The sequence below is a fragment of the Puma concolor genome, chromosome C2 (assembly GCF_028749965.1).
Source record: "Puma concolor isolate L17-30 chromosome C2, mPumCon1.1.hap2, whole genome shotgun sequence".
In the NCBI taxonomy this organism is placed as follows: domain Eukaryota; kingdom Metazoa; phylum Chordata; class Mammalia; order Carnivora; family Felidae; genus Puma; species Puma concolor.
Window position 1 is genome coordinate 1,233,609 of NC_141675.1, and position 27,827 is coordinate 1,261,435.

General features: G+C 45.3%; 1 protein-coding gene across 3 annotated transcripts in view; it reads left to right on the plus strand.

The window, feature by feature from the left end:
* The window catches only part of ANO10 (anoctamin 10), a 289,033-nt gene that overhangs the window by 203,316 nt on the left and 57,890 nt on the right, over nucleotides 1-27,827 (plus strand). For all 3 annotated transcript variants that reach the window (XR_015255910.1, XM_086720284.1, XM_086720285.1), the window contains exon 12: nucleotides 18,235-18,351. Coding sequence is in view for 2 of the 3 variants with exons in the window: in XM_086720284.1 (XP_086576410.1) it covers nucleotides 18,235-18,351 (117 nt within the window). In the remaining variant the exon portion in view is untranslated. The remainder of the gene's footprint in view (nucleotides 1-18,234; nucleotides 18,352-27,827) is intronic.

Below are 27,827 nucleotides of genomic sequence, written 5' to 3' on the forward strand. Positions count from 1 at the left end.
TGGTTTTTAGGTGGCTCCGTTGAAGGGCACTAATGTTCTTTGAAAGAATTTCTTTCTTCAAAAGAATACCTGATTAAACAGCTGCCACTAAGATGTAGACGCCCAAACTGAGTTGGAGGTCATCAGAAACCAATCTGACAAAACAGTACCATAGTGACTCTAGAAATTAGCATTTCTGTGCTTGACTACTCACCGTTTGTCAGGTGTGACAGTGGGCGTGTGGCAGGAGGAAAGGGAGGCCCGCTGACTCGCACTGTGTCCTGCGGGAGATGTCTGCACACAGGGCTGCCTGGCACCCGAGCTTAGGCTCTTCCACCCACAGTGCCTTCAGGGCAGTAGTGTGGAGGGAAGCAGTGATGTGTAGGGTGAAGAACCGAGACCTTTGCCCTCAGCCCAGACACTTAGTCCCTGAGGCTCAGTTTCTTGCCCTTGAAGTCATTAACTTTCATGTAAAGGCTCTCCCAGATTCGTACAGCTCTAAAATCCCTGCATTCTCTTTTTTTTTAGTGTTTATTTATTTTTGAGAGAGAGACAGAGACAGAGACTGCAAGCAGGGGAGGGGCAGAGGGAGAGGGAGACACAGAATCCGAAGCAGGGTCCAGGCTCTGAGCTGTCAGCACAGCCTGACGCGGGCTCGAACTCACAAACTGTGAGATCATGAGCTGAGCCGAAGTGGGACGCTTAACTGACTGAGCCACCCAGGCGCCCCCTTGCATTCTCGATAGGACAGTCCGAGTCACTGTCCACCCGGTGGCCCTTGCGTGGAGGCTCTTAGCCACTGTTTCCTTCTCTGCATGTCAGTTGAGCTTCATAACAGTGTAGCTTGGTAAGAGTAAAAGAGGATGATGCCTGGGGGAGGAGGAAGAAACACGAGCCTGGCAGGGATGGGTTAGAAACGGCAGCCGCCCGAAGGGGGGACCTTTCAGAGGCCAGGTGCACACAGGACCTTGGCAAACTGAAGCCGGCCCAGAGCAGGCAGGTAGAACCGAGGGGACGGGGTGGAGCTTTTGCCCAGTGGTGCCGAAGAAATGCCAGCTAGCTTTACACAGTTGGGACTCGAGGAAGTGTTACTAAGCATGGCTGGCTCTCATTTAGTTCTGTAAGGAACAAATTGTGCCCACGGCCATAGCATCTAAAGTAGAAAAGCAACAGCAACAGCAACAACAACAACAAAACTGGAAAGAAAACAAAAGACTAAGAGGGAAGGAGATGAAGTGTGTAAACAGAGCCATCCTGAGATGACAGCTTTACGTTCACACATGTGCCATAAGCTGTGAAGGTAATCACCACGGTGAAGGGAGAAGTCTCCTCCCGTCTTGTACCTGTGACTTGGGATCCCCACGGCCACTGGACCTTTGAGACTTTCCTTCCACCTTCCATGATTCTTCCAAGTGTCCACGGTGCCCCTGTATCTCTAAAGATGAACACTGTGTTGCAAGGCCAGTAGGTTGAGGGATGGTTTAGGTGGCGCGAGACTGCATCTTAAAAGGAACAGTAACTGTTTCCTAGAAGACTTCGCATGCAGAGTCTCCTGAGCCCTGCTGCCCTCCTCACCCTCTGTCACTGACCAGGCAGGCATTAGGCAAGTGACTTCAGGAAGCTGGCTGTGTGTCTTCCTTACACTGTGGCAAAGCCACCACCCTCACTTGGCCCCGGAGTGCCCGATGGCTGGCCTTTGTGAGTAATGATTCAGAGATTACACATGTGTGTGTCTCAGTATGATTTAAATGCGCACTCGATTGCCCAGTTTAAGTCATGAAGGAAGTATACCGTGGAATGAAACCACAATCTCAGGGTACCACTTTGTTTGTAGGCTTTAGAGAACATTTCCAGGCATGCGTTATTAAGCGTTGCTTAGGTTTTTCCTTGTCAAGTGATAAAAAGCATTGTTGAAAAAACGAAACGACCTCCAAATAAAACATAACCCTCCTACAGATTGCGTTTCCTTCCACAATCATCAGATCTGGCTTGGAAACTGCTTTGTGCGTGAAATGTGGCTCTGAGTGGGAAAAGAACAAGGTTTGCACATGTAAATTGCTTCAGCGCTGCATAGGACATGTTCTTGGGTGACCCCGGGATTGCCAAGGCCTTGAAGGCCAGCTTTCTCACCCCAGTGACAAATGACAATGCCATCAACTCAGGGTCGCTCACCTATAAGGGGCCTCTTCTGTTACCAAGTCTCAACAATGGAGATCATATTTTAAAAGGGAAGAGCTGATTAATTTATTTGTAGCCTTTTATATTATTTCCCTCATTTCATTGGTTCTATTAAGTGGTGAGATCAAGGAAGAGGACGTAAAAAAAAAACTTTTATGTTTTTTTTGTAATCAGTTTCTCTTCTCTGTCTCATTGTTTTCATTGGCTCTTCTAATGTTTTTCCATTGTTTTTTCACTACACGCTTATTTTAGATTTCAACTTCACGCTAACCTTTTATTTTTTTTAAGTTTATTTATTTTGAGAGAGAGAAGAAGAGAGAGAGAGCGAGCAGGAGAGGGAGAGAGAGAGCATCCCAAGCAGGCTTCACGTCGTCAAGAGACTCGAGTCATGAACCGTGAGACCATGACCTGTGCCAAGATCAGGAGTCAGACGTTTAACCGACTGAGCATCCCAGGCATCCCTCAATGTTCCACCAACTTTTTTTTTTTTTTTTTTTTTTTTAAATTTTTTTTTTTTCAACGTTTATTTATTTTTGGGACAGAGAGAGACAGAGCATGACCGGGGAGGGGCAGAGAGAGAGGGAGACACAGAATCGGAAACAGGCTCCAGGCTCTGAGCCATCAGCCCAGAGCCTGACGCGGGGCTCGAACTCACGGACCGCGAGATCGTGACCTGGCTGAAGTCGGACGCTTAACCGACTGCGCCACCCAGGCGCCCCACTGTTCCACCAACTTTTAATCCCAGTTCTTCACTCACCTGACTGATCTTGGGAAATAGCTCATGTGGACAAGCCAACGGCCTGGGCTCTTTATGATGACGGTGACTCCCTGTCATGCCCTGTGTGCATCCTCACTGCCCCAAGCAGGCACCTTAGTTGGGAGCACAGTGCCCTGGTATCACAGGTGCTGCCCTGCCCCCACTGCGTTTCTCAGGGTCCATCAGTGACCCACCAGGTGTTAGGACCTGGAGACACTGTACAAGAAGCCTCTTTTGAAACTACAGAGAAGATTCCTATTCATTGTGTTATTGAGACAAAGACCAAATTTTTTATGCTTTCTCATCAATTTGCATGAAATACCTTTTTACTTTTATCCTTTGTGTGTCCTTGATTCTAAAGTGAGTCTCTTGTAGAAAGCTTGGAGTTGGTTCTTGTTTTTCTGGTTTGGTTTTGTTTTTTAATCCATTTAGCTTCTCTGTGTCCTTTGATTGGGGAGTTTAATCTGTTTACATTTAAAGTAATTACTGACATTTGCTTTTAATTCCCTTGCCTTTGGAGATGTGTCGAGTAAGAAATTGCTGCGGCTGAGGGCAAAGAGGTTTTTGCCTGCTTTCTCCTCTAGGGTTTTGATGGTTTCCTGTCTCACATTCTGGTCCTTCATCCATTGTGAGTTTATTTTTGTGAATTGTGTAAGAAAGTGGTCTAGTTTCATTCTTCTGCATGTTGCTGTCCAGTTCTCCCAGCACCATTTGTTAAAGAGACTTTTTTCCATTGGATACCCTTTCCTGTCATACATTTGTGGGTCCCATTCTGGGGTCTCTATTTTATTCCATTGGTCTCTGTGTCTGTTTTTGTGCCAATACCATGCTGTCTTGATGATTACAGCTTTGTAGTAGAGGCTAAAGTCTGGGATTGTGATGCCTCCTGCTTTGGTCTTCTTCTTCAATATTACCCTGGCTATTTGGGGTCGTTTGTGGTTCATACAAATTTTAGGATTGCTTGTTCTAGCTTCGAGAAGAATGCTGGTGCAATTTTGATTGGGATTGCATCGAATGTGTAGATTGCTTTGCGTAGTATTGACATTTTAACCCTATTTATTCTTCCAATCCATGAGCACGGAATATTTTTCCATTTCTTTATATCTTCTTCAATTTCCTTCATAAGCTTTCTATGGTTTTCAGCATACAGATCTTTTACATCTTTGGTTAGGTTTATTCCTAGGTATTTTATGATTCTTGGTGCAGTTGTGAATGGCATTGGTTTCTTTGTCTTTCTGTTGCTTCTCAAGATAAAAAGCTTCCGCACCGCAAAGGAAACAATCAACAAAACTAAAAGGCAACCGACGGAATGGGAAAAGATATTGCAAATGACATATTGGATAAAGGCTAGTATCTCAAATGTATAAAGAACTCACCAAAGTCCACACCTGAAAAATAAATAATCCAGTGAAGCAATGGGTAGAAGACACGGATAGACACTTCTCCAAAGAAGACATCCAGATGGCCAGCAGACACATGAAAAGATGTTCAATGTCACTCCTCATCAGGGGAATACAAATCAAAACCACACTGAGATACCACCTCATGCCGGTCAGAGTGGCTAAAATGAACAAATCATGAGACTCTAGATGCTGGCGAGTATGTGGAGAAACGGGAACCCTCTTACACTGTTGGTGGGAATGCAAACCGGTGCAGCCGCTCTGGAAAACGGTGTGGAGGTTCCTCAAAAAATTAAAAATCGATCTACCCTATGACCCAGCAACAGCACTGCTAGGAATTTCCCCAAGGGATACAGGAGTGCTGATGCATGGGGGCACTTGTACCCCAGTGTTTATAGCAGCACTTTCAACAATAGCCAGAGTATGGAAAGGGCCTAAATGTCCATCAACTGACGAATGGATAAAGAAGATGTGGTTTATATACACAATGGAATACTACTTGGTAATGAGAAGGAATGAAGTCTGGCCTTTTGTAGCAACGTGGATGGAACTGGAGGGTATTATGCTAAGTGAAATAAGTCAGACAGAGAAAGACAGATACCATATGTTTTCACTCATATGTTGATCCTGAGAAACTTAAGACCATGGGGGAGGGGAAGGGGGAAGAAAAGGTTGCAGAGAGGGAGGGAGGCAAACTATAAGAGACTTGAATACTGAGAACAGACTGAGCAGACTGATGGGGGGTGTGGGAGAGGGGAAAGTGGGTGATGGGCATCGAGGAGGGCACCTGTTGGGATGAGCAATGGGTGTTGTATGGAAACCGATTTGTCAATAAATTATATTTAATGAAAAGAAAAAAAACCAAAGTAATTACTGATAGTACCAAAATTTTGTTGCCATTTTATTGTTTTCTATTTATTGTCTCCTAGTTATTTTGTTCCCCTTTCCCTCTCTTGATGCCTTTCTTTGTGTTTTGTTGCTTTTTTTTTTTTGTAGTGACTTGCTTTGATTCTCATTTCTCTTTTGTGTATTTTCTATCGGTATTTCTTATGGTTATAACGGTGGGTACATAAAACACCTTACAGTTATAACAGTCTGTTTAAAACTGATAAACACTTGAATCACATGCAAAATCTCTACTCCTTTATGTTTCCCCCCACCAATTTTATGTTATTGATGTCACAAATTACATATTTTCACATGTAGTATTCATCCACATAGTTTTATAGTTATTTATATGCTTTTATCCTTTATATTGTATACCAGAATTAAAATTACTACCGCCACTGTAGTAATATGGGATTTGGTGTTTTCCTTTATGTTTACCTTCACCAGAGAGCTTTATATTTGTACATGCTTTTGTGTTGCTGTCTAGCATCCTTTATTTCAGTGTGATGCATTCCTTTTAGCATTTCTTGCAAGGTAGGTCTGGTGGTGATAATTTTCTCAGCCTTTGTTTATCTGGAAAAGTATTTCTTCCTCATTTTTAAATAAGACAGTTTTGCTGAATATAGTATTCCTGGTTGGCAGAGTTATTCGTTCGGCACATTGGATATCATCTCAGTCCTTTCTGGCTTGTATTATTTCTGCTAAGAAACCCTCTAAATAATTTCATGGGGGCTCCCTTGTAGTTGATGCAACACTTATGTCTGCTGCTTTCAAGATTCTCTCTGTGTCTTTCAGCAGTTTGATTATAGCATGTCTCAGTGTGGGTTTATCCTGGTTGGAATCTTTTTGAGCTTCTTGCATTTGTGTGTCCATTTCCTTTCTCATTTTGACCATTATTTCTTCAAATAAGCTCTCTGCCTCTTAATGTGTTCTCTTTCTGAGACTCCCAGAATGCATATATTAGTCTGCTTATTGATGTATCTTAAGCTTCTTAGGCTTTCTTCATCTTTCTTTATTCCTGTTTTTATTTTTGCTCCTCTGACTCAGTAATTTCAAATGACATATCTTCAGGTTCACTGAATCTTCTGTTTGAACAAGTCAACTGTTGAACCCATCTCGTAAATATTTGATTATTGAATTCTTTAGCATCAGAACTTCTGTATGGTTCTTTTATAGTTTCTGTATTTCTGTTGATATTCTCATTTTGTTTATGCATCATTTTCCTGATTTCAGTTATTTTTCTGTGTTCTTGTAGCCCATTGAGTTTCTTTTGGATGATTATTTTTAATTATTTTTCAGATAATTTATAGATCTCTGTTTCTCTAGGGTCAGTTTTCCAAGATTTATTACTTTCCTTTGATTGTGCCACGTTTCCCTATTTCTTCATGTGCCTTATTTTTTGCTGAGACTTATGCATTTGAAAAAAAAAAAAAGCCACCCCTCCCAGTCTTTACAGACTAAGTTTGTACAGGGAAAGAACTCCATCAGTTGGCCTAGCCAGAGGGCTCAAACCTTTTCTGAGAATGTGTCTTCTCTGAACTTGTGCATATAGATTCCCAATTAGGGACGTTGTCTGTTTAGTTTTCAGGAGTTTGTAATCTCTTGCTCCCTCCACTGTGTGTCTGCAGTACTGCAGCTCTTTGGTACCTCCACATGTCACCAAGCTCAGGTTGTCCTAGTGGCCCCCAGGCATTCAAACCGCGTCATAGCCTCTCCAGCACTCTGAGTCTACTGCGATAGAAGTCAGTCCGTGGGGCAGTCACCAGAAAAGCTGGAACAGTGGATGCACATTCTGCTCTTCTCCTCCTCTCCCGAGGGAGAAGCCACAAATGGGGTATTTTCTCCCAGTTAGGCTGAGTTTTATCGGCTTGGAGGAAGGGCTATCACAGGTGAAATCCAATGGCTTTTCTTACATATTTCAATGTAGCTGCTCTTGACTTTGTGCTCGCCTAGGGTTCTGCAACTTCTTAACTGGTTTCCGGAGTTGTCATAAAGGCTTTTTGGACTGAACGAGGTTTGGGCTTTCTGTTTCACCGTCTTGCCGACATCACTCAGGCCTCCAAGGCTTTAGTGGGAGTCTGGCATGACCATGGGCTTCACTTCTCTGTTGGGCCTCCCAACCCTACACAAAAAGCTCTCCCAGATGGTTACATGCTTTCTTTAAAGGGCAGGTCACTGGCTTTCGTGCAAGAGTAGAACCTTGTAGTCACTCTGTTACACGGCGGCATAAGAAAGGGCTCCCTATGGCCCTTGCTCTTCTGAAGGCAGATTTTTAATACCTTCACTTTGGCGATGACTCTAGCCCAATCCTTTCCTTTTGTGGGGCTGAATCTGACATTGGCCTCTCTCTGAGGCTTCTGTGGAAGGATCTGCATTTGTGTCAGGAGATGTGCTAGACTTTCTGCTCCATCAGTCTTACATTCAGAATTTCTGGCAAATTCTCTTGGTTCCTAGTCTCATTCTTTTTAGAATACATATTTCTGTCATTCCAGGGGACCATGGGGACACAGAAGAGTAGATGTATCTACCATCATGAGATGAAAATCCCTGAGGTTTTTTCACATCCTTCTAAAATTAATATTGAGGTATAATTGACATATTATATTAGTTTCAAGTGTACAACATAGTGATTTGGCATTTGTATACATTGCAAAATGATCACCACAATAAGTCTAGTTACTGTCTTTCACCTTACAACGTTAATATTATTGACTATATTACCCATGCTCTACATTCCATCCCTAGGTATTGTTTACTTTATAATTGGTCTTGTTTACTTTATAATTGGAAGTTTGTACTTCTTTTTTTTCTTGATGTTTATTTGTTTTTGACAGAGAGAGAGAGAGAGAGAGAGACAGAGCATGAGTGGGGGAGGGGCAGAGAGAGAGGGAGACACAGAATCTGAAGCAGGCTCCAGGTTCTGGGCTGTCGGCACAGAGCCTGATGTGGGGCTCGAACTCACGAACCTCGAGATCATGACCTGAGCCGAAGTCGGATGCTCAACCGACTGAGCCACCCGGGCGCCCCGGGAGTTTGTACTTCTTAATCCCCTTCACTCATTGCAGCCAACCAAGTCCCCTCCCCTCTGGCAGCCACTGATCTGTTTTCTGTATTTATGAGTCTTGATTTGTTTTGTTTTTTAGATTCCACACGTAAGTAAAATCATGCAATATTTGTCTTTCTCTGTCTGACTTCTTTCACTTAGCTTAATCCCTTCAAGGTCCATCCATGTTGTTGCAGATGGCGAGATTTTATTTTTTATGGCTATGTCGTATTCCATTTACCCATTGAAGGACACTTGGTTTGTTTCCATATCTTGGTATTATAAATAATGGTGCCATGAACATGTGGGTTCACATCTCTTTTCAAATTAGTGTTTCGTCTTCTTCAGGTAGATATGCGGTAACGGAATTGCTGGATCTTATGGTAGCTCTACTTTCTATTTTTTGAGGAGCCTCCATATTGTTTTCTGTCATGGCTGTACCTGTTTACATTTCCACCAAAACTGCACAAAGATTCCCTTTTCTCCACATCCTTGCCAGTACCTGGTATTTCTTGCCTTTTTGAGAATAGTCGTTCTGACAGGTGTGAAGTGATCATCTGGTTGTGGTTTTGATTTGCATTTCCCTGATGTTTCGTGACATTGAGCATCTTTTCATGTGCTCGTTGGCTGCCGTCTGTATGTCTTCTTTGGGAAAATGTCTCTGGCTATATTTTAATTGGATTGTTTGTGTTTTTTAGTTACTGAATTACATGAGTTCTTTATATATTTTGGAGCTAACCGCCTAGGTTTTCTTCTAGGAGTTTTATGGCTTCACATCTTATGTTCAAGTCTTTACATCATTTTCAGTTAATTTCTGTATATAGTATAACATAGCGGTCCAGTTTCATACTTTTGCATGTAGCTGTCCAGTTTTCCCATCACCATGTGTGGAAGAGACTGCCTTTTGTCTTCCCTGTTGTGTATTTTGCTTTCTTTGTCACAAATTAATTGATCATATGTGCATGGGTTTATTTCTGGTTTATCTGCTCTGTTCCATTTATGTCAATACCATACTGTTTGATTACTATAGCTTTGTACTGTAGTTTGAAGTCAGGAAGTGTGAGGCCTCCAGTTTTGTTCTTTCTCAGAATTGTTTTGGCTATTTGAGGTCTTTTGTGGCTCCATACAAATTTTAGAATTATTTGTTGTAGTTCTGTGAAGGAAATGTCATTGGAATTTTGATAGGGATTGCATTGAGTCTGTAGATTCCTTTGGGCAGTATTGACTTTTTAAAAATGTTTATTCATTTATTGTGTGTGTGTGTGTATGTGAGAGAGAGAGAAAGAGAGAGAGAGAGAGAGAGAGAGAGAGAGAGAGAGAGAAGCGGGGGCAGAGACGGTGACAGAGAGAGAGAATCCCAGGCAGCACAGAGCCTGACACAGGGCTTGAACTCACAAACCATGAGATCATGACCTGAGCCGAAATCAAGAATCAGATGCTTAACCAACTGAACCACCCAGGAACCCTGGTAGTATGGACATTTTAATAATACTAATTCTTCCAGTCCATGAGCACAGAATATCTTTCCATTAATTTGTGTCTTCTTCAATTTATTTTATTGATATCTTCTAGTTTTCTTAGTACAGGTCTTTTATCTCATTGGCCAAATTTATGCCTAGGTATTTTATTCTTTTTGATGCAATTGCAAATGGGGTTGTTTTCTTGACTCCTCTTTCTGATAGCTTGTTACTAGAGTACAGAAATGCAACAGAATTTGTATACTAATTTTTTATCTGCAACTTTACTGAATGCATTTATTCTAACAGTTTTGTGGGGTTTTTGTTTCGTTTTGGGTGGCCTCTTTAGGGTTTTCTATATCATCATATCATCTGCAAGTAGTGACAGTTTTATTTATTTTCCAATTTGTATGCCTTTTTTTTTTTTCATGACTAATTGCTGTGGCTAGGACTTCCAGTACTGTGTTGAATAAAAGTGGAAAAAGTGGGCATTCTTGTCTTTGTTCCTGATCTTAGGGGAAAAGCTTTGAGTATGATGTCAGCTGCGGGTTTGTCATATTTGACCTTTGTTATGTTGAGGTACATATCCTCTGTACCCACTTTGTTGAGAGTTTTTATCATAAATGGAGGTTGAATTTTGTCAAATGCATCTATTGAGATGATCATACAATTTTATCGTTCATCTTGTTACTGTAGTGCTGATTGATTTGCAGTTGTTGAATCATCCTTTCATCCCTGGAAGAAATCCCACTTGATCATGGTATATGATCCTTTTAATGTATCTTAAGTTCCGTTTGCTAATATTTTTGTTGAGTGGAGCAGGGGGTGGGGGGGATGCATCTGTATTTCTCAGGGATATCAGCCTGTAATTGTCTTTTTTTGTGATGTCATTATCTGGTTTTAGTAGCAGAGTAATGCCAGCCTCATAGAATGAGGAAAGCTTTTCCTCTTCTTCAGTGTTTTGGGAGAGTTTGAGAGGGCTGGGTATTAAATCGCATTTGCATGTTTGGTAAATTTCACCAGTAAAGCCATCTGATCCTGAACTTTTGTTTGTGGGAGTCATTTGATTACTGATTCAGTCTCCTTATTAGTAACTGGGTCTATTCAGATTTTTTATTTCCTCATGATTCAGTCTGGAAGATTTTATGTTTCTAGGGATTTATCAATTTCTTCTAGGTTGTCTAATTTGTTGGCCTATCATTGTTCCTAGTAGTCTGTTATGATCCTTTGTATTTCTGCAGAAATACAGAAGTTGTAACTTCTGTTCCATTTCTGATTTTATTTATTTGAGCACTTTATTTTTTTTCTCGGTGGGTCTAGCTAAAGAGGTGTTAATATTCTTTATCTTCTTAAAGAACCTGCTCTTAGCTTCATTGATCTTTTCTATTTTTAGTCTCTATTTCATTTATTTGCACTCTGATCTTTATTATTTCCTTTCTTCAGCCAACTTTGAGTTTTATTTATTCTTCTTTTTCTAGTTCCTTTAGGGTTTAAAGTTAAATTGTTAAGTTGAATTTCTCTTGTTTCTTGAGGCAGGCCTGTATTGCTATGAACTTCCCTCTTAGAACTGTTTTTGCTGGCACCCATAGATTTTGGTATGTTGTGTTTCTGTTTTCCTGAGGTTTTTTTTCTCAAGAGCCTAATTCCATAAATTGTTTTGGATCTTGGATCCGATCCACTAATCATTTCTTACTAATTGGCATCTGGCACGTAATGTGGTAATCAGCAGAGGATGCTTTTTTGGAGTTTCTTTTATTCCTTGGTGGCTGGGCCCCGCATGGAAAGAGGTAGCATGGCAGACATTCCACTGTAGAGATCAAATTGGCTTTTCAGAATTCCAAGAACTCATCTCTGATTTGCATTTTGTGTTTCATAAGAGATAGGGTTGGTGGCTACAAACACAGCTGCTGCTATCGATCGTATCATAGTTTCTAGTTTTTGTCAAATAAAATGGTTCTGCTCACTCTGTGCACCTGCTACAAGACTCCCGAGTGTTTGACGCCCCTGTGGTGACTAGAGGTGAGTGGCACTGATGGTAGGGTAGGCGCTACTGTACTTCTGGGAAGCACTTAGCTCTGCACGCTCTTTTTCTCTGGTCCTGTCCTTTTCTCCTTTCCCAACTAAGACACCCTGTAATCATTACTTGAAGCATACTGTAATGGGGAGCCAACTTCTTTGTATTTATTACTTTTAAAATTCTGCCCATCTTCCCACCCCGCCCCCTACTGTTTCTTTTCTTCTTTACTTTGTTTAGGATAAGATTTTGTGAGTTTTCCGTTAAAAGAAAAATGTTGATGAAGAAAGAATCACAATTACGGCCCAGAAAATGTCTTCTCTTTTCATAGACAGGCTATGAAAAGCCAACCCAAGTATTCATTTTTTAATACATTTTTCTTCAAATCTGAATAGATTTGCATTTTATCTTAGGTTTGCTTTCATTTATGAAAACAAGTAGAAATAGCTAAAATGTTTTTTGTACTTTTTTTTTCCCCTCAGTTCCGTTAGCATAAAGCAGTTCCCAGCCTTGAGACATATTTGCTGTAGAGGAAATATAAACAACATTTTAAAAATTGATTTTTTGAAACATAGTGCTATAACTGTTATTTAGGTTTCCAGGCTAGCCCACAAGTGCTTACTTAATCCATCAACTTGAACTCTGGATCCTGGACACAAGAAATCAGTAAGTAGAAAGCAGTGGAGGCTAGCCGTCTAGTTTATCCTTCCCTGACCATTGAGACAGTGTTGGTTCCTTTCTGCTTGTGTTCACTCCTCTTCCTCAAAGCCAGTACCCCACTGCAGAAGCTGCTGTGGTGTTTCCCCCGAATTCCACGCACTCAGAGGAGTATCGGGGGTGGGTGGAGGCCGGAGAGCGCTCGCGACCATCGAGCACCGGCTGATTAAATTAATTGATAGTTAAGCTGTGAATGGCGGTGCTCTTTACTCTCCCAGGGGGATGTTAAGCCGAACAAACCCATGATTGGTGGGACTTCTGGGAGTGTCGCAAAGCAGGGCGGGGTGCGGGCTTGGTCAGTGTGACAGAGATTTGGGGAGGGAAGGAAGAGGTAGAGGAAGGCCACCGTCTAAGCAGTCTGGCTGTGTGTCAGTGCTCACTACATATTTGCAGAATGAATGAATGCAAAGTGACCGCTTTCACAACTTCTTTTATTCTTAGACTCCAGATGAAAAGCCAGACTCGCTGGGCTGCAAGTTGTCTGCTTTTGGCCTGTTTACTGGGCATATGGGCAGTTATAACGAGGTGGGGTTAGGAGCCTGGCAGAGCATATGTAATTTGTTCAAGTGAGTGTTGCTGCGCAACCCTCTCGGGAGCTTTCCGGGTGTAATCTGAAACTGGCCCCTGACTGCAAACGGCAGGGAGAGACAGAGGAGAGAGGCAGGCCACTCCTGGTTGGAAGGTGGCAGGTTTAATAAGCAAAGGGAACTTACATACAAGGCTTGTCTTGGGTGGCAGCAAGATGAATGGATCCCCGCATCTGCCCGCCACATCTTACAAGTTTTCATAAACTTTTATAAACAGAGACCTTAACTGGGTTTAGTCAACTAATCTGTGCAAGGTGTTCTCAACACCCCATCACCGTCTCAAGGCGATGTCCCTGGAGCAACCTCTGGGAGCGGGAAAGGCAAACCTCATTCCCACATTCCAAGGACAAGGAAGGGAGGGAGCAACCTCGCCACCTAGGTCTAGCTTGGGGGTCCAGTAGTGGTCATGTCTTCTCAGTGACCTTCCCCAGCATGAGGGATCCTCGAGTTCTTTTCACAGAACTGTTTTTTCCCTTATACGAGTGATACATGACATGCACCCCGATGTTTATAGCAGCATTATCAACAATAGCCAAGATATGGAAGCGCCCCAAGTATCCATCAGTAGATGAATGCATAAAGAAGAGGTGGTCTACATATACAATGGAATATTATTCAGGCATAAAAAAGAATGAAATCCTGGGGCGCCTGGGTGGCGCAGTCGGTTAAGCGTCCGACTTCAGCCAGGTCACGATCTCGCGGTCCATGAGTTCGAGCCCCGCGTCAGGCTCTGGGCTGATGGCTCAGAGCCTGGAGCCTGTTTCCGATTCTGTGTCTCCCTCTGTCTCTGCCCCTCCCCTGTTCATGCTCTGTCTCTCTCTGTCCCAAAAATAAATAAAAACGTTGAAAAAAAATTTTTTAAAAATAAAAAAATTAAAAAAATAAAAAAGAATGAAATCTTGCCATTTGCAATGATATGGATGGAGCCAGAGAGTATTATGCCAAGTGAAATAAGTCATTCAGAGAAAGACAAATCACACATGACTTCACTCATATGTGAAATTTAAGAAACAAAACAAGCATGGGGGTGGAGAGAGAGAGGCAAACCAAGAAACAGACTTTTAACTCTAGGGAACAGGCTGACGGTTACCAGAGGGGAGGGGAGTGGGGGGCGGGGGAAATAGGTGATGCGGGGTTAAGGAGGGCACTTGTGATGAGCACCAGGTGACGTATGGACGCGTTGAATCACTAAATTGTACACTGAAACTAATATGAACACTGTGTGAAGTGGAATTAAAGTACAAACTCAAAAAATAAAATGTGGGAAAGGAAAACAAAATAATGCATGTTTGTTAGAGACTAAAGATAAAGAGATTGCCCACATCGCCAACCATCCAAAGAAAACCATTGTCATTGTCAAGACGTTGATAGATTTTCTTCTGATCTAATTAATAAAATTGGCGTTTTTGTCTTGCTCTTTAAGACACTTTTTTTTTTCTGTCTTGGACGATCTTTCTTAAGGAAAAGACACTTAGTGACGCTTTAAGGTTAGGTCTGTAAAAGAAAAAGGAGAACACTGTGTGGGATTCTCACCTGTCCTTCCTCATTTTAAGTATGAGCTGCATATTCTGAACAGTAAGTTTCTTTTAGAATACTTCTCTTCTCTAAAATGAGTGCCCCCAATGCCTTTTTTCCCCCGAGGCCACTCTCCCTCCTCAGCCCGACAGCGTCAGACCCTCCCGTGTGTGGCTAAGCCCCTGCCTCGCACGGCAGCCTGGTCTGTGCTGAGACTTTTCTTCCAAGGGTCTTCTTACCATTCTCTCGGTTCCTTCTGCCAAAGCATTTTGCACTTCCACGTTTAAAACCACTGAACTTAGGTTTGACCCTTTAACACTTTTAAAACCGTTTAAACTTGCACGTTTGAAACCCAAACGCCGGGCTAGCCCAGGTCTCCCTCCGTCCGGCTACCACCTTCTGTCTTACTCTCCCTCCTTCCAGACTTCCTGAACTGAACTCTGTGGATGGCCCTCCTCTCTCCAGCCTTGCTTTCCAGGCCCTTCTCAGTCCACCTTGGTCTTGCTTCTGTGGCCCCCACTCAGCTGAAACCACTCCCACCAGAGTCGCCAAAGGCCGCCTGGTGTTAAAGCCACAGGTCCCCCCCCCCCCCCCCCCCGCCTCCATGTGGCTGACCTTCCTGTGCCCACCTTGACTGGCTTCCTTCTCTCCCCTTCGCTTCTGTAACTCCAGAACCTGCTGGGTTTCAGCCTGCCACCACCTGCTGCTTCTGAAGCCAGTTGCCAGGCCTCACTCTTTTGCTCATCACACACGTCTCGTTCCTTCAGGTCCACCCTGTGCCGTCTTCTTGCCTCGTCTCATCTCTTCTCCCTCGCCGTGTGTCCCTGCAGATCCCCACCCCCCCCCCCCCCCGTTCCCGTGACTCTGTGCCGTTTATGCACGTACCCCAGCCACTCCCACTGTTTGCCTCCAGCCCTGTCGGGAACGTGAGACCCCTCCACCCCACTGCCTGCTGAGCCTCTCTGCTCAGATGTCCTGTGGACACCTAAAAGCCCACGTGGACCTCTGCTCCCCGTAGCTCCCTCCGGCCTGCCCCTCATCCTGCGCGCATCGTAAGGCCGCGGAAGCCTGTCCGGTCCTCCGCTGGTGAGCCCTCCGCTCGTTCCTGGAGGCCCCAGCCCGTTGCTGTCACACACACCAGCTCACCCTGCCGACCTGCCTGCCTCTCTGTGGCCTCTGCACTTGTCCGCTCTCCGTGCCGTGAGTGGTTGGTGCCTCGATGCCTCCTCACTCCTCACTCAGCTCCCGGTGCCTCGGTTTTCCCCTGTCCCCCAGCCCCACCGTCCCTGAGTGCCCTTGTTCCCTCTCTGGGTTAGCTCCTCCCCCTTTCCCAGCCAGCCCCTCCTCCTGTGTGTCTCTGCTCCAACCTACTTCCTTCGGGAAGCCCTCTCCGAACTGCTAGAAACTGGGGCAACTGCCGGTGTGTGTAGCCCCTACACGTGACATCAAGATGGCCCAGGATGCCTCGTCTTCCCCTCCAGCCTGTGCACCAGGGCATCGTCTCCTAGACCCGCGTCGACCACCCTGGTCACTAAGAAACGTGAGAGGATGGGCACAGTGCCTTCCCTTCTGGCTTTCAAGGTGCTGGTACCCGGCTAACGGGGGTTCAGCTGCGCGGTTTGCGTGCAGCTCTCCAAGGAGCGTGACCCTGGCGGTGTTCCGCGGGAAGGCAAAAGCTTCGAACAAGCAGGTCTACGAGGAACCTGTTTTGCAAATATAGTTCAGAAGAAACTGAGTTCTCTGCATAAGAGCCTTTAGAAACATTTATCATAAAGTAATTTTAGGAAAAGGAGCTACAGAGCTCATAAAAGCTTATTGCTACGTAAATGTTTTAACCGTGTTAAAATGACTTCCTATTTTAACTACTGTTGTCTAATAAATACCAATAATTGTAACTCATGAGGGTTATGGACAGTTCATACGGCCGCTGTGAGCACCGAGGTCTGTGGCAGCCTTGCTCGGTGGCCTGGTAACCAGTCCCGCTTGAGCTGACACATCTTCCAGGGACCTTGCATCCGAGGGGAGACCTTGGCAGGGTCCTTTTCTCACCACTTCCCTCTGAGACTCCACAGAAGAGAAAGTGGGTACAGACTTGTTAGGGGGTTGGAAAGAGGCCAGTGGCTGGCTCGTGGTGGGGCTCTGGCAGTTGAGGACCGCCATGTCTGGAAAACGTGGAAGGTTTCTTGTCATCTGCTCACTTGTTTACTTCTTGTCTAGTGTTTCTACTAAAGAGGTTAAGTCTATATAAAATTATATGTCAGGACTCCAGTGGAATGAAATAATGACACAGTATATACCTTTTTGAATTCTTTATTTATTCTTTGTCGATTTTATCCAGGCTCCTGTTAATTTAACCCAATTAGTTCGGAATTACGACAGATGATGGCATCTGATCCGTGCCGTTATCTACCTGTTTTCACCCTGTAGATACTTAATCAGTACCTTCCAAGTGTCTTCTCTGGTCACGGCAGTCACGCTGCGGTGAAGGCTGCCTGGCCCGGCCCGGCCCGGCCCACCCCGGGTCTCTTGTTTGTACCGGGAGCGCCTGGCCTGTGCTGAGGCCGCGCCCATTGTCAGGACTGAGTCACTGCTTGTTATGGCATGAGGCCGATTTCCTTCATTAGTTTGTGCTGCTCCCAGGAGACAGCCACATGGTGTTCGTCTTTCACCCTCCTTTTGAAAAGAATTCATCTAATGTCTTTCAGCCGTCGTCTTTTTCGGTCAATAATTCAATGCAACACTTCTTAGAGCCTGTTCCACTTCCTTCACTGATTTCCGAAATGCCTTTTAATTATTTCTTACCTTTAAAACTCATTTCACAGCTTTTAATATTTAGTAATTCATGCTGTCATCAAAGAGGCAACTTTATTCTTTTGATCGTCGAGACTCCTGTGGGTGTTGATGCTGGATCACAAGGTGATACTGGAGTTGGAGACGTATCAGTAGGTCGAGGCTGTCCATTTGAAGAGCAGGCTTACCAAAGGAAGCAATCCTGTTGGCTTATTCTTTTCTGCAGAGAAAGAAGCATAATTACAAACCTTGTATTAGTATAGAGAACCTTTTTATGATACTGGTGTAGAAGGGTTCTAAGCTTCCCATGTTATAACGGAGACATTCTGTATACCTGCCCTACAGTATAAGGAGTCAGCAGCATAAGGCACTACATTACAGTCAATCAGTTATCAGTATTTATTATCATTTCATGACGGAAACTGCACCGGGCACCTTTGGCGATGCAGAGGATTCAAGGTGTTTAAGATGCCTGTGCATTTCACATAACTCAGCCAGAAGCATAGCACAGGGAGGACGCCATCGGGCAAAGAATAGAATGAGTCTGCCGATGCCGTATGCCAAGGTACATTCGGAAATTAGACACAGGTAGAAAAATTTTTGTGAAAGACTTTTCAGAATGAATTTCACTTTCCTTTAAAGCACTGAAAGTATCATATGGTATCAATTTAAGGGAATAACTAATTTTAAAAGAATAAAGCAAAGGAAGACACTGGTTAATGAGTGGGCCACAAGGGAGTGGGTTAAGTATAACTCTTGGGCCTGGTTGATCTCGGATACATCGCGGGCCAGTAATTAGAAATTACCCAAGGTTAACGAGGAGAATCACAGATTGCTTAGTTACTGTTTTGTTTCATTGCACATGTGGTCTAATGTGCCATATCAACATGTACCCTTTCTTGTTTTCAGCATGCACTCCTGGCTTTAAAGTTTGTACTTGCGTTTGCCATACCTGATAAACCACGGCATATCCAGATGAAACTGGCCCGATTGGAATTTGAGTCTTTGGAGGCACTCAAGCAGCAGGTAAAGGCAACCGTCCTGAAAGTCTATGTATTTCTTTAGCAAATGCCAGGGGCCATAATTTAGAGGACTCGCTCTCAGCATTTCCTTCAACCCTTGAAGTTACTGGCTCAAATAAATACAGAGGACTACAGTTTAGGACGGTGTAACAAAACCAAAATCCTAATCATATGAACAACAAATAGCTTCAGGGAACTAAACTAGGCAAGACAAAAATATCCAAGTGATGTTAAAGGATAGAGCTAGCATTCAGCAGAAGAACAAGGCCGGGATTTCCAAGACTTGCCCTGAAGCAGCCCCCACCGTTTCTAAGTCGGCCTTCTGCAGAAGCATTAAACGAGGGGAACCGAGTAAATAGAATCTTGCATAATATTGCAGAGAGTGAGGGGGGAATGACAACGTGTGGGCGAAAGCATCAGAAAACGCCCTGGAAGTAGCAGCTTCTGCCAGTGATCTCCGTATTCTCCTCAAAGACGATGCTTGGAGGTCTTCACTCCGACTCTCGATGGCAGCAGAGTGTGAGCAGGAAGACAGAGTCTTACGTGCCTGAGCCAGTTCTCTCCAGCGATACGTAGCCGCTAAACCAATGAGCAAATCAATAAGGCGGTGTCATCTGAGAAGACAGACTCTAGGTCCAGGACCCGGGTTCTGACCCACACAGTCCGTTAGGCTACCGAACCACCTTAAACAGGAATTTTTTTTTTTTTTTTTTAATGTCTGGGGAGCTGGGAGGAGAAAAATTGAAAGGGGGACCCATCCAAGCCGACCCTCTGATAGAAGCAAGGGGCTCCAGGATGGTGCACGAGGCGGGAGTCCCCACACTGGAGCAGAGCGTGCCCCCAGTGAGGCAGGGTGTCCCCAGAATAAGACGTGCGGTAAGAGTACAGACGAGGGAGGAGCGTGCGTCCACCAGCTGGACGCAGCCGGGGAGGAGCCTGGATTCCCGAGGTCTCCTGGGTGGGGACAGGTTCACCTAGCCAGTGTGCTTGAGTCGTAGACACCGGGCGTCGTGCTCAGCGGTGAGGGACCAGAAGCACTCACAGCAGTGTCACGAAGCCTGTTACCCCCTCTGACACTTCTCGTCGATCTGGGGGTGCTGGCCAATGCAGCTACGCAAGAGGAAGAAATAGGAGGTCAAGTAACCTGGAAGACGCGAGCGTATCATTACTTGAAGGTTATAGGGTTATGTATCCAAAAACCACGGGTAAGTAATTGGAAACAAATAGGAAAACTTGGTAAGGTTACAAGAGTCATCTAAAATTATTTGTTTCCTTTCACAAGAAAGAACAGCCATTTGAAGATATTATTGAAGAAAAAGTCTCATTTACTGAAGAAGCCAAACTATAAAACCTTTAGGTAGTAATTGATCAAAACAATATGGATAATCTATATCAAGAGTATTTTTAAAAGTCTGCTGGGACCAAAAGATTCAATCTTGTGAAAACTTGATGCCAATTGAAGTATATAGAAACAGACATTTGAGAATAGCAAGGAGATTTCTGAGTAAAAGAAGAAAAATGAGGCCTCTAGCCCTGCCAGATATTAAAATGTATTCTGAATAATACAATAGTTATAGCAATTGAGTCCATTTTGAATTAGGGAAGAAACAGATCGGCAGAATACAGAGTCTGTAAATGGACCCAAATAAAACTGGGACTTCAGCGTATGGTAAGATTAACATTCTGCGGCAGTGGGGAAAAGGAACTGTTGTTACATGGTCTGATGACAAACAATTGTTTGGGGGAAGTTATTACAGTTTGTTTCACCTCATTCCCTACACACCTCTTACCACCACCACCCTGCAAAATTTAGATGGTTAACAGATACAAAAAGTATGACAATTTAAAACTTCTCTGTGACAAAAGAGAAAGAGACAAAACTCAACAGATAAATTGGACAAACTGGGGAGATACTTGCATGAAAAACGGTTAATATCTTTAATTTAAAAAGAATTTTGAGGGGCGCCTGGGTGGCTCAGTCGCTGATCTCGCGGTTCGTGAGTTCGAGCCCCGCGTCGGGCTCTGTGCTGATGGCTCAGATCCTGCTTCGGATTCTGTGTCTCCCTCTCTCTCTGCCCCTTCCCCGCTCGTGCTCTGTCTCACTCTGTCTCTCAAAGATGAATAAACGTTAAAAAAATTTTTTTAAAGAATTTTGATAAACCCATTTAAAAGGACAGTCCAGTAATCAAAGTTAACATAAGAAGAGGTATTCAGCCTCACTCACAGTTAAAGAAACATAAGGTCACACAGCAGTGAAATACCGCATTTTACACGTTCTGTTGCCAAATGTTGGGTGATGATCTGTTCTCGTCTGGTATGGGGAAAGGGACACTTTTATGTACTTGACAGAAGTGTGAATTGGCTTAACCTTTCTAGAATGCAGTTGAATCAAAATTTAGATTACCCTCCAAGCAGAATGACTCTTGCTAGGGTAACAGTTCTAACCGCAAAGTGGACCAAGCAAGAACCCTGAGACAGCTAAACTCAGTAGGAGACAGATGAAAATAATGGTTGTCTGATAATGGTTCCATATGAAAAAGTTCTGTGAGCCTGCTTTTTAAAAAGATCTCTTTGTGCTGGAGGCTGTGCACACGTGTGCGTGTATGAGTGCGTCTTTGCTGTTTTATTAAGTGGAGAAAGCAGGGTCGAGAACAAATTTGAGTTCACTTTTGAAGAAGAGAAGGAAGGGAAGAAAAATGGACAAATGCAGATATGTTTTTGGGGAGAAGGGCGCCTGGGAAACGCTGAACAGTGGTTACCTTTGAGGAAGGATCAAAGGTACAGTTTTACCTACGGTTTGAATTTTTTACATACGGTTTGAATTTTCTGGCCATGCACGTGTATTACTTTTTTAAGGTCAACGGGAATTCTTCGGGAGGGGGATTATTTGCCATTTGTTACCTGTAGGCTTTTCTGCACTTGAAACACTAAAGTAAGTAAATAAGGAATGAACCCTCCCTCATGGTGGTGGTTTGCACAATTACTTAAGTTCCCTAATGCCATTTTCAGACTCACCTGAGAGCATCCTTCACGCATTCTTCCTCCTCCTTCCTTGTTCTTTTTACAGACATTCCTATGTGTTGTTGGTTTTCTTCTTGGAAAAAAAAAATGTAAACGCCGGGTGAAATTTTTGGAGTAAAATTTATTTTCACATAACATATGTTTTGCACCTGAAGTTTGAAGGCATGCGTCAAGTGTGGAAACCCAGAGGCGACGTTGAGGCGCAGTGGGATTTGTCTGTAAAGTCCTCAGTGGACCTGAAATGACGTCAGGGTAAGACCAAGGCTGAGGGCAGGCCCCCTGGATTTGGCACCCCACTCTACTTCAGAGGACTTGCTCAGCTCCCATTCAAAGGAGAGGCTGGGGGGCACCTGGGTGGCTCAGTCGGTTGAACGTCCGACTTCGGCTCAGGTCATGATCTCGGGGTTTGTGAGTTCAAGCCCCGCTTCAGGCCCTGTGCCGACAGCTCAGAGCCTGGAGCCTGCTTTGGATTCCGTGTCTCCCTCTCTCTCTGCCCTCCCCTACTTGCACTCTGTCTGTCTCTCTCTCAAAAACAAAGAGTAAAAAAAAATTTTTTGTTTAATAAAAATTAAAAAAAAATAAAGGAGAGGCCGAAACTCTAGGGGTGAGGGGCAGAAAAGTCAGCAACCTGGTGGGGGCAGAGCACGGTCCCTCCCCCACCCCCACAGCTAGGTTCCTTAGACTTGTGACAAGCATGTGGGCACAGACCGTTATAACGGCCTCGTTGTTCAGATCCCCAATCTCACGCTCACCTCTTTCCTCAAGTGTGGTTGTAGGAGGCCCGGCTGCCCTGTGGTTCCTCCTGGGCTGTCCTGGGCCACACCGCCCCTCTTCAAACAGTTGTCATCCCTGTGCCTTGTCCCCACCGTGAAAGCCTCCCCCCTGAGAGAGAACCTTACCAAATGGAGGTGTCGGGGGCTGAACTGCATTCTGTAAAGGCACCCACTCTCCCGCCTGCCAAAGCCAAATCCATCTCCTCAAAAGGTGCACTTCCAAAGTGCATCCAGGAACTTATGTCCAGTAATTGCTTATGAATATGTGCATTCCGTTTATGCGATTTTTACCACTTACGCGCCAGGAATACTTGCGATGACCAGTGGTCCGGAAGAAAATTTTGAACACTTTAAGTGAGATTTATAGTCACGGGAACTTGTTTAAACTTTTAAATTTGCATTTATTAGCATATTATTAAAGTATGACCATGATTGACTCTTTCAGGCTGAAAAAAAATTATTAGTATAAGATCCTTTGGGAGAAAAGGCAAGAAAAGATGATTTCAAAGAGGAGAAAAAAGAAAAAACATAAAATTGTTACTATTAACGAAGAGGGTATCCATCTGCTTCTTAAATAGGTGATGGGGGATATCACATCCCTGTGGTATTTCCCGGACATCTTCAAAAGAGTGAGCCAATAGTTTATTTTTAATATTTACACTATGGTAATATGCAATGTCTACAGTAAGCTAGAAGATACATTTTCATAACTACCTAATTTATGGTGAAGGTTTTTAAATATTTTATTTTAAAGTTTATTCATTTATTTTGAGAGAGAGAGAGAGAGAGAGAGAGCGCATGCATGGTAGAGGGGGGAAGGCAGAGAGAGAAAGAGGGAGAGAAGATCCCAAGCACGATCCACACTGGTAGTGCAGAGCCCAGTGGGGGCGTTGAACTCATGAACCATGAGATCACGACCTGAGCTGAAACCAAGAGTCGGACACTAACCAACCCAAGGGCCCCCCATGGTGAAGATTTTAGATGTCAACATAAAATAGTATGGGAGGGCACATAGCCCCCAAACATTTTCAGGGGTATGTAAGCAAAAACGTATTTTAATTGTATAGCACTGTCTTAGGAAGAGCTTTGGTAAATCAGGTTTCTGCAGCGACTGCATTTCTAGCGAGGTTCCATACGTTGGGGCAAACAACCCCCTGGCCACCTGTACACCCCTGAATTCCTTGTCAAGGTGAGATCCTGCTTCGTGCGAGTGAGGCTTTCCTCTTGATCAGGATGGCACGTTGCCATGCATTTGTCGGAAAAGCAAAGGCTCTGTAATGATGTTGGGTATTAACATGTCTCGTATTACTAAATGCATTTACCTAGAAGTCCCACTGCAGGGCTGCTGTACTCGCTCTGGGGGGGGCTCAGAGGTGTGAGTGTTTGCTGTGGACAGTGATCTGTCAGATCATGTCAGCTCCTGGCTTCCCCCGGCTTCCCATCACACCCTACCTGACAGCGAAACAAAGCCCTAATTCAAAGGCAAAATTTATTTACACTCGTCGTCATTGAAAGATGAAGCACTAACCAAAATTCTGTCTCGTATTTTACTTAACTTATTTGTTTGTTTGTTTGTTTGTTTTTAATGTTTGTTTATTTTTTGAGACAGAGAGAGACAGAGCATGAATGGGGGAGGGGCAGAGAGAGAGGGAGACACAGAATCGGAAACAGGCTCCAGGCTCCGAGCCATCAGCCCAGAGCCTGACGCGGGGCTCGAACTCATGAACCGTGAGATCGTGACCTGAGCTGAAGTCGGACGCTCAACCGACTGAGCCACCCAGGCGCCCCTGTTTGTTTGTTTAAAGGGAGCTCTGTGCCCAATGTCTGGCTTGCTCTCATGACCCTGAGATCAAGAGTTCCATGCTGTACTGACTGAAGCAGTCAGGCGCCCCTCCCTGTCGCATGTTATTTTAAAAGAAGAAAACAGCCTAAAAGATTTTAAGTCCCTTTGGGCTTTTTTCTTAAGCCATAGATGTGATTCTGTGATTCATATCACCTTCTAAGAAAACGTGATTTTGGTGCTGATTTTGCTATTAAGGTTCTGGAGGGACAGAAATGTCCTACAGGTTTTGACTCCGCATATCTCTCAAATGCCTTAATACAGGACATTCCTAGCCAGCTCGCACTAGAGATGATCTTAAATTCACGTGTGTGTGGCTCAGATGTCTCCGGTCCATCGAGTGGACAGGGGTGGTGAGTGCTGTGCTCGGGGTTCCTTACGGCCTGGAACCACAGACCAAGTAGAAGCGTTCCTCTCTCCACTATACTGTGTCTAAATCACGATCTGAAAATCTGACCTGGGACGGAGGCTGGACGGTGGAGCCTGTGGCAGCTGCCCCTCTCCTGTCCCCCCTCGTGCCGGCCCGGGCTTCGTGGTGTGGTCACCACTGCAGCACGGGCCACACAGGTTCACGCTTCTGTCAGTTGAGACAGACATTTGTGTTACGTTGCCTGTTGAGCCTCACTGTGCAGAGGTCCCGAGAAGCCCGGAAGGTCCTAGATAGGAAAGGTCGCCCATTTAATGCTTTTCAGAAACTCAGATGAACTGGCACGTCTTCAGTTTACTCGCTGAACTATTGACATTTCTAGGATGTAGAATTTGTCTTCTCTTTCTTTCAACTGACATTTAACGATCTGCTTTGTGAATAAGTAGAGCCTAACTCACAGGGCTCTGCCCGTACATCAAGGGCAGAGAGGGCTTCTGCTGTGTCCTCTGGTCAGTCAGTGGGCCCCAGGTCAAACTGGAGTTATTGAAGACATATTTTGGAATAAATCTCATTAATGCCTACCTAGCCCATCCCTGGGCTCTTTCACTGTTAAGTGACCAGAAATCGACTGTAAAATTGTCAACAGAAATTATTACTTTTGAATAATTAGTATTTTATGTTTAATTTACATTTGAATCACTACTTTTCAATTCAGGTTCTCATTCTACGGACAAAACGTGACTGAGAAATTTAAGTCCGTTCTTAAATTGGGCAGTGCATCTTGAATGGAGAAGTTTAGATAAAGACACATGTGCCTGGGCCCCACACCTAAAGAGTCAGACTCCCTAGATCTAAGGTGGGGCCCAGGCGCCTACATGTAAAAAACCCCTCCTATTGCTTTAGTGCCCGCCCGCCCCCCCCCCAATCCTGAATCCCCAGCAAAGATAGATCCCAAGCATGTTCAGGGGAGTGCCAAGAGCTAGCAAGGTCTGGGCCGGGGTCTGCCACCATAAATGAGGCAGATGGCCTCTTTGCACCTCAGTGTTTTGTTTCATGAAGCGAAGAGCTGGGTTGCGTGCTCTGTGCGAAGGCCCAGAAATCTGCCATTTTGCCCAGCGCTGTTCTGCAGGAGCCCTGAAGCCATTTGGAGAAGTGCTCTGTGCATGGTGGCTGTTCCTCTTAGCCGTGGTGGGAGGGGACAGGGGAAAGGAGAGGTACTGAGGGCAGGTCCTTCGTGGGGGTCAGATAGGAAACTGTGGCATTTCTGAGTACACAGGCGGGTCAGATGCACGTGAAGGTGAGAGGCAGACTGGAGAAAATAAAATGGTTTGCTCTGCAGACAGAATTCTCAGAGAGTCGGGCTCCAGTCGGTAAGACCTTTGCAAGAATTCCAGAGAGTAAATCTCATCCTTGCGACGCCCTTTTGTTTCTTTTCAAATTGACGTGCTCATCCTCGGTAATTTTGAGATTTAGTTAAAAATAGGAGGGAGCCACTCAGCGTCCTAGAGCACGAGGACCCCGCGTCCTCAGAACAGCTCCCACTTCAACTGGCCTCCGGGCAGCCAGGCGTCCCAGGGCCAACCAGCCCCAGAAGCCAGGGCGCTGGGTCCAGACGCAGCTTTTCAGAAAGGTGACAGCCTCCGAAATCAGTCAGAACAAGATAAAGACTTGTAAGAGGAGCCCACGATGCTAAGTATGGCCCTCGAGGACCTCGAATCAGGTGTGGGACCCTTGCCGGGCTGGGCCGGCGGCCTCAAGTCCCGTCTCTGTTTCCTAGAGGGAAGTATATTTAAACCCTTTCCGGCACTTAGCAGTCATCTCTGAACTTCCCTTGCCCTGCCTCTGTGCTCTCGAGTTGGGGTAGGTAAACCTGGCTTTTAAGGGAGAGTTTCGCCGGACTGTTGAATGTGTAGTCACAGGCTGGTGTCCCAGCGTGCGGGTCAGGAGGAAAGGAGCCCGGAGAAAGAACCGGCTTCCGAGAAAGGCACTGGCCGTCGGTGCCGGACGCGGCCTCAGTCCTCAAGGACAGACGGCCCATCTCCCAGGGCCCCACGCCGGGTGCCGGCCTCGCGGGCTGTGGGGCCTCGAGACCTGGGGTGGCCCCTCCGAGCTGACCTCTCCCCTCCTCCTGTGTTGTCATCTCCCCAACACAGCAAGGCCCTGGGAGGTGGTGCCCACCGCGTGTGTTCAGAGCGAGGCTCCGGTGAGACACAGCGTGTGTGTGTGTTGGGGGGGGAGGGGGGAGGGGGTCGGGAGAGACGAGGGTGGCGAAGCAGGGCAGGGACCCCCTCGAGCTGGGGGGCCCTGTGTGGCCGGGCCAGCCGGGAAGGAATTCTGGGAAACTGGTGCCGTGAAACCGGTTTAGGTGACGCGTCGCGACTCCCCGTTTTCACGGCCCGCACGCAGCTGGGCAGCAGCCGTAGTGGAGGGACTAGCAGGTGCACTGTTGACAGTCCCCAAGTGCCCTGCTTCCTGGCAGCCGGCCACCGCGCACCTCCCTCCGCCCTCAGCTTCACGGGGGAGCACCCCACTGCGCGTGGCACAGGGGGCTCCCGGTGCCCACCTCTGTGCCTTCCCCCCCCCCGCCGCACCCGGCCAGGCGGCTCTTCACCCCTGCGTTCCCTCCTCCGGCACAGGGCCTGACGCCCAGTAGACTCTGAACACATCTCGGCCCCCTCAAACTGTGTTTGTTGACTCCCACGTAGTTGAGAAGCTAATATATTAAGTAAATGACAAGTGACGTCCTTGGACAAGAAAAGAGGAGCCTTAAAATAGGTCCTCTGGCAAAAATGGAAACAGCTGGGTCATATGCCTTTCGGGGATCACTAGGTAGAGAGTGCACTCCGAGGAATCGGGTCCGAGCACTTCCTCAGGTCCCCATACCGAGCCCTAAGGAAGCCCAAGTTCTGTGCTTTTTCCCCCAAAAAGACCGTGCTTGATATCAGCGACAAGGTGGCTCCCAAAAGATGGTAAAATAAACCCAAATCAAGCCAGACAGAATTCTAAAGTCGTTTTTACTTTGCGAGAAGTATCTAGACTCTAGAGCAACCCTCTTCTTACCACTGATGTGTAGACATTTTTCCCCTGCATTTTCTGTTCTCCCTGGAGAAGCGTGCTGTAAGGTACACAGAGCCGTATAGACGTTGAAATAAGATGCTTCACTAAAGCTCCAGAAAGCCTCTGATCATTTTTGTCTTCTCTAGTAAACAGGGTTGGAATTTGTTACTCATCTCATTCCCCTGGTTTTCTAAGCAAAATTTTAAATTGTAGCTCTTAGTTTTTTCCCCAGATGTAAGAAATCTAGCCAAATGAGAACCAGATCTATTTTTACTTGGGGAATTACCGAACAGGCCAGGAAACAGAATAAAATGTAGCATTTTCCTAGCCAACATGTAGATAAACTGGAAGCACTGTGGGCAGAGGACGCCTGAGAGGACAGTTCTGTTCCACGTGGAACGGCCTCGAGTTCACCGTGCTGC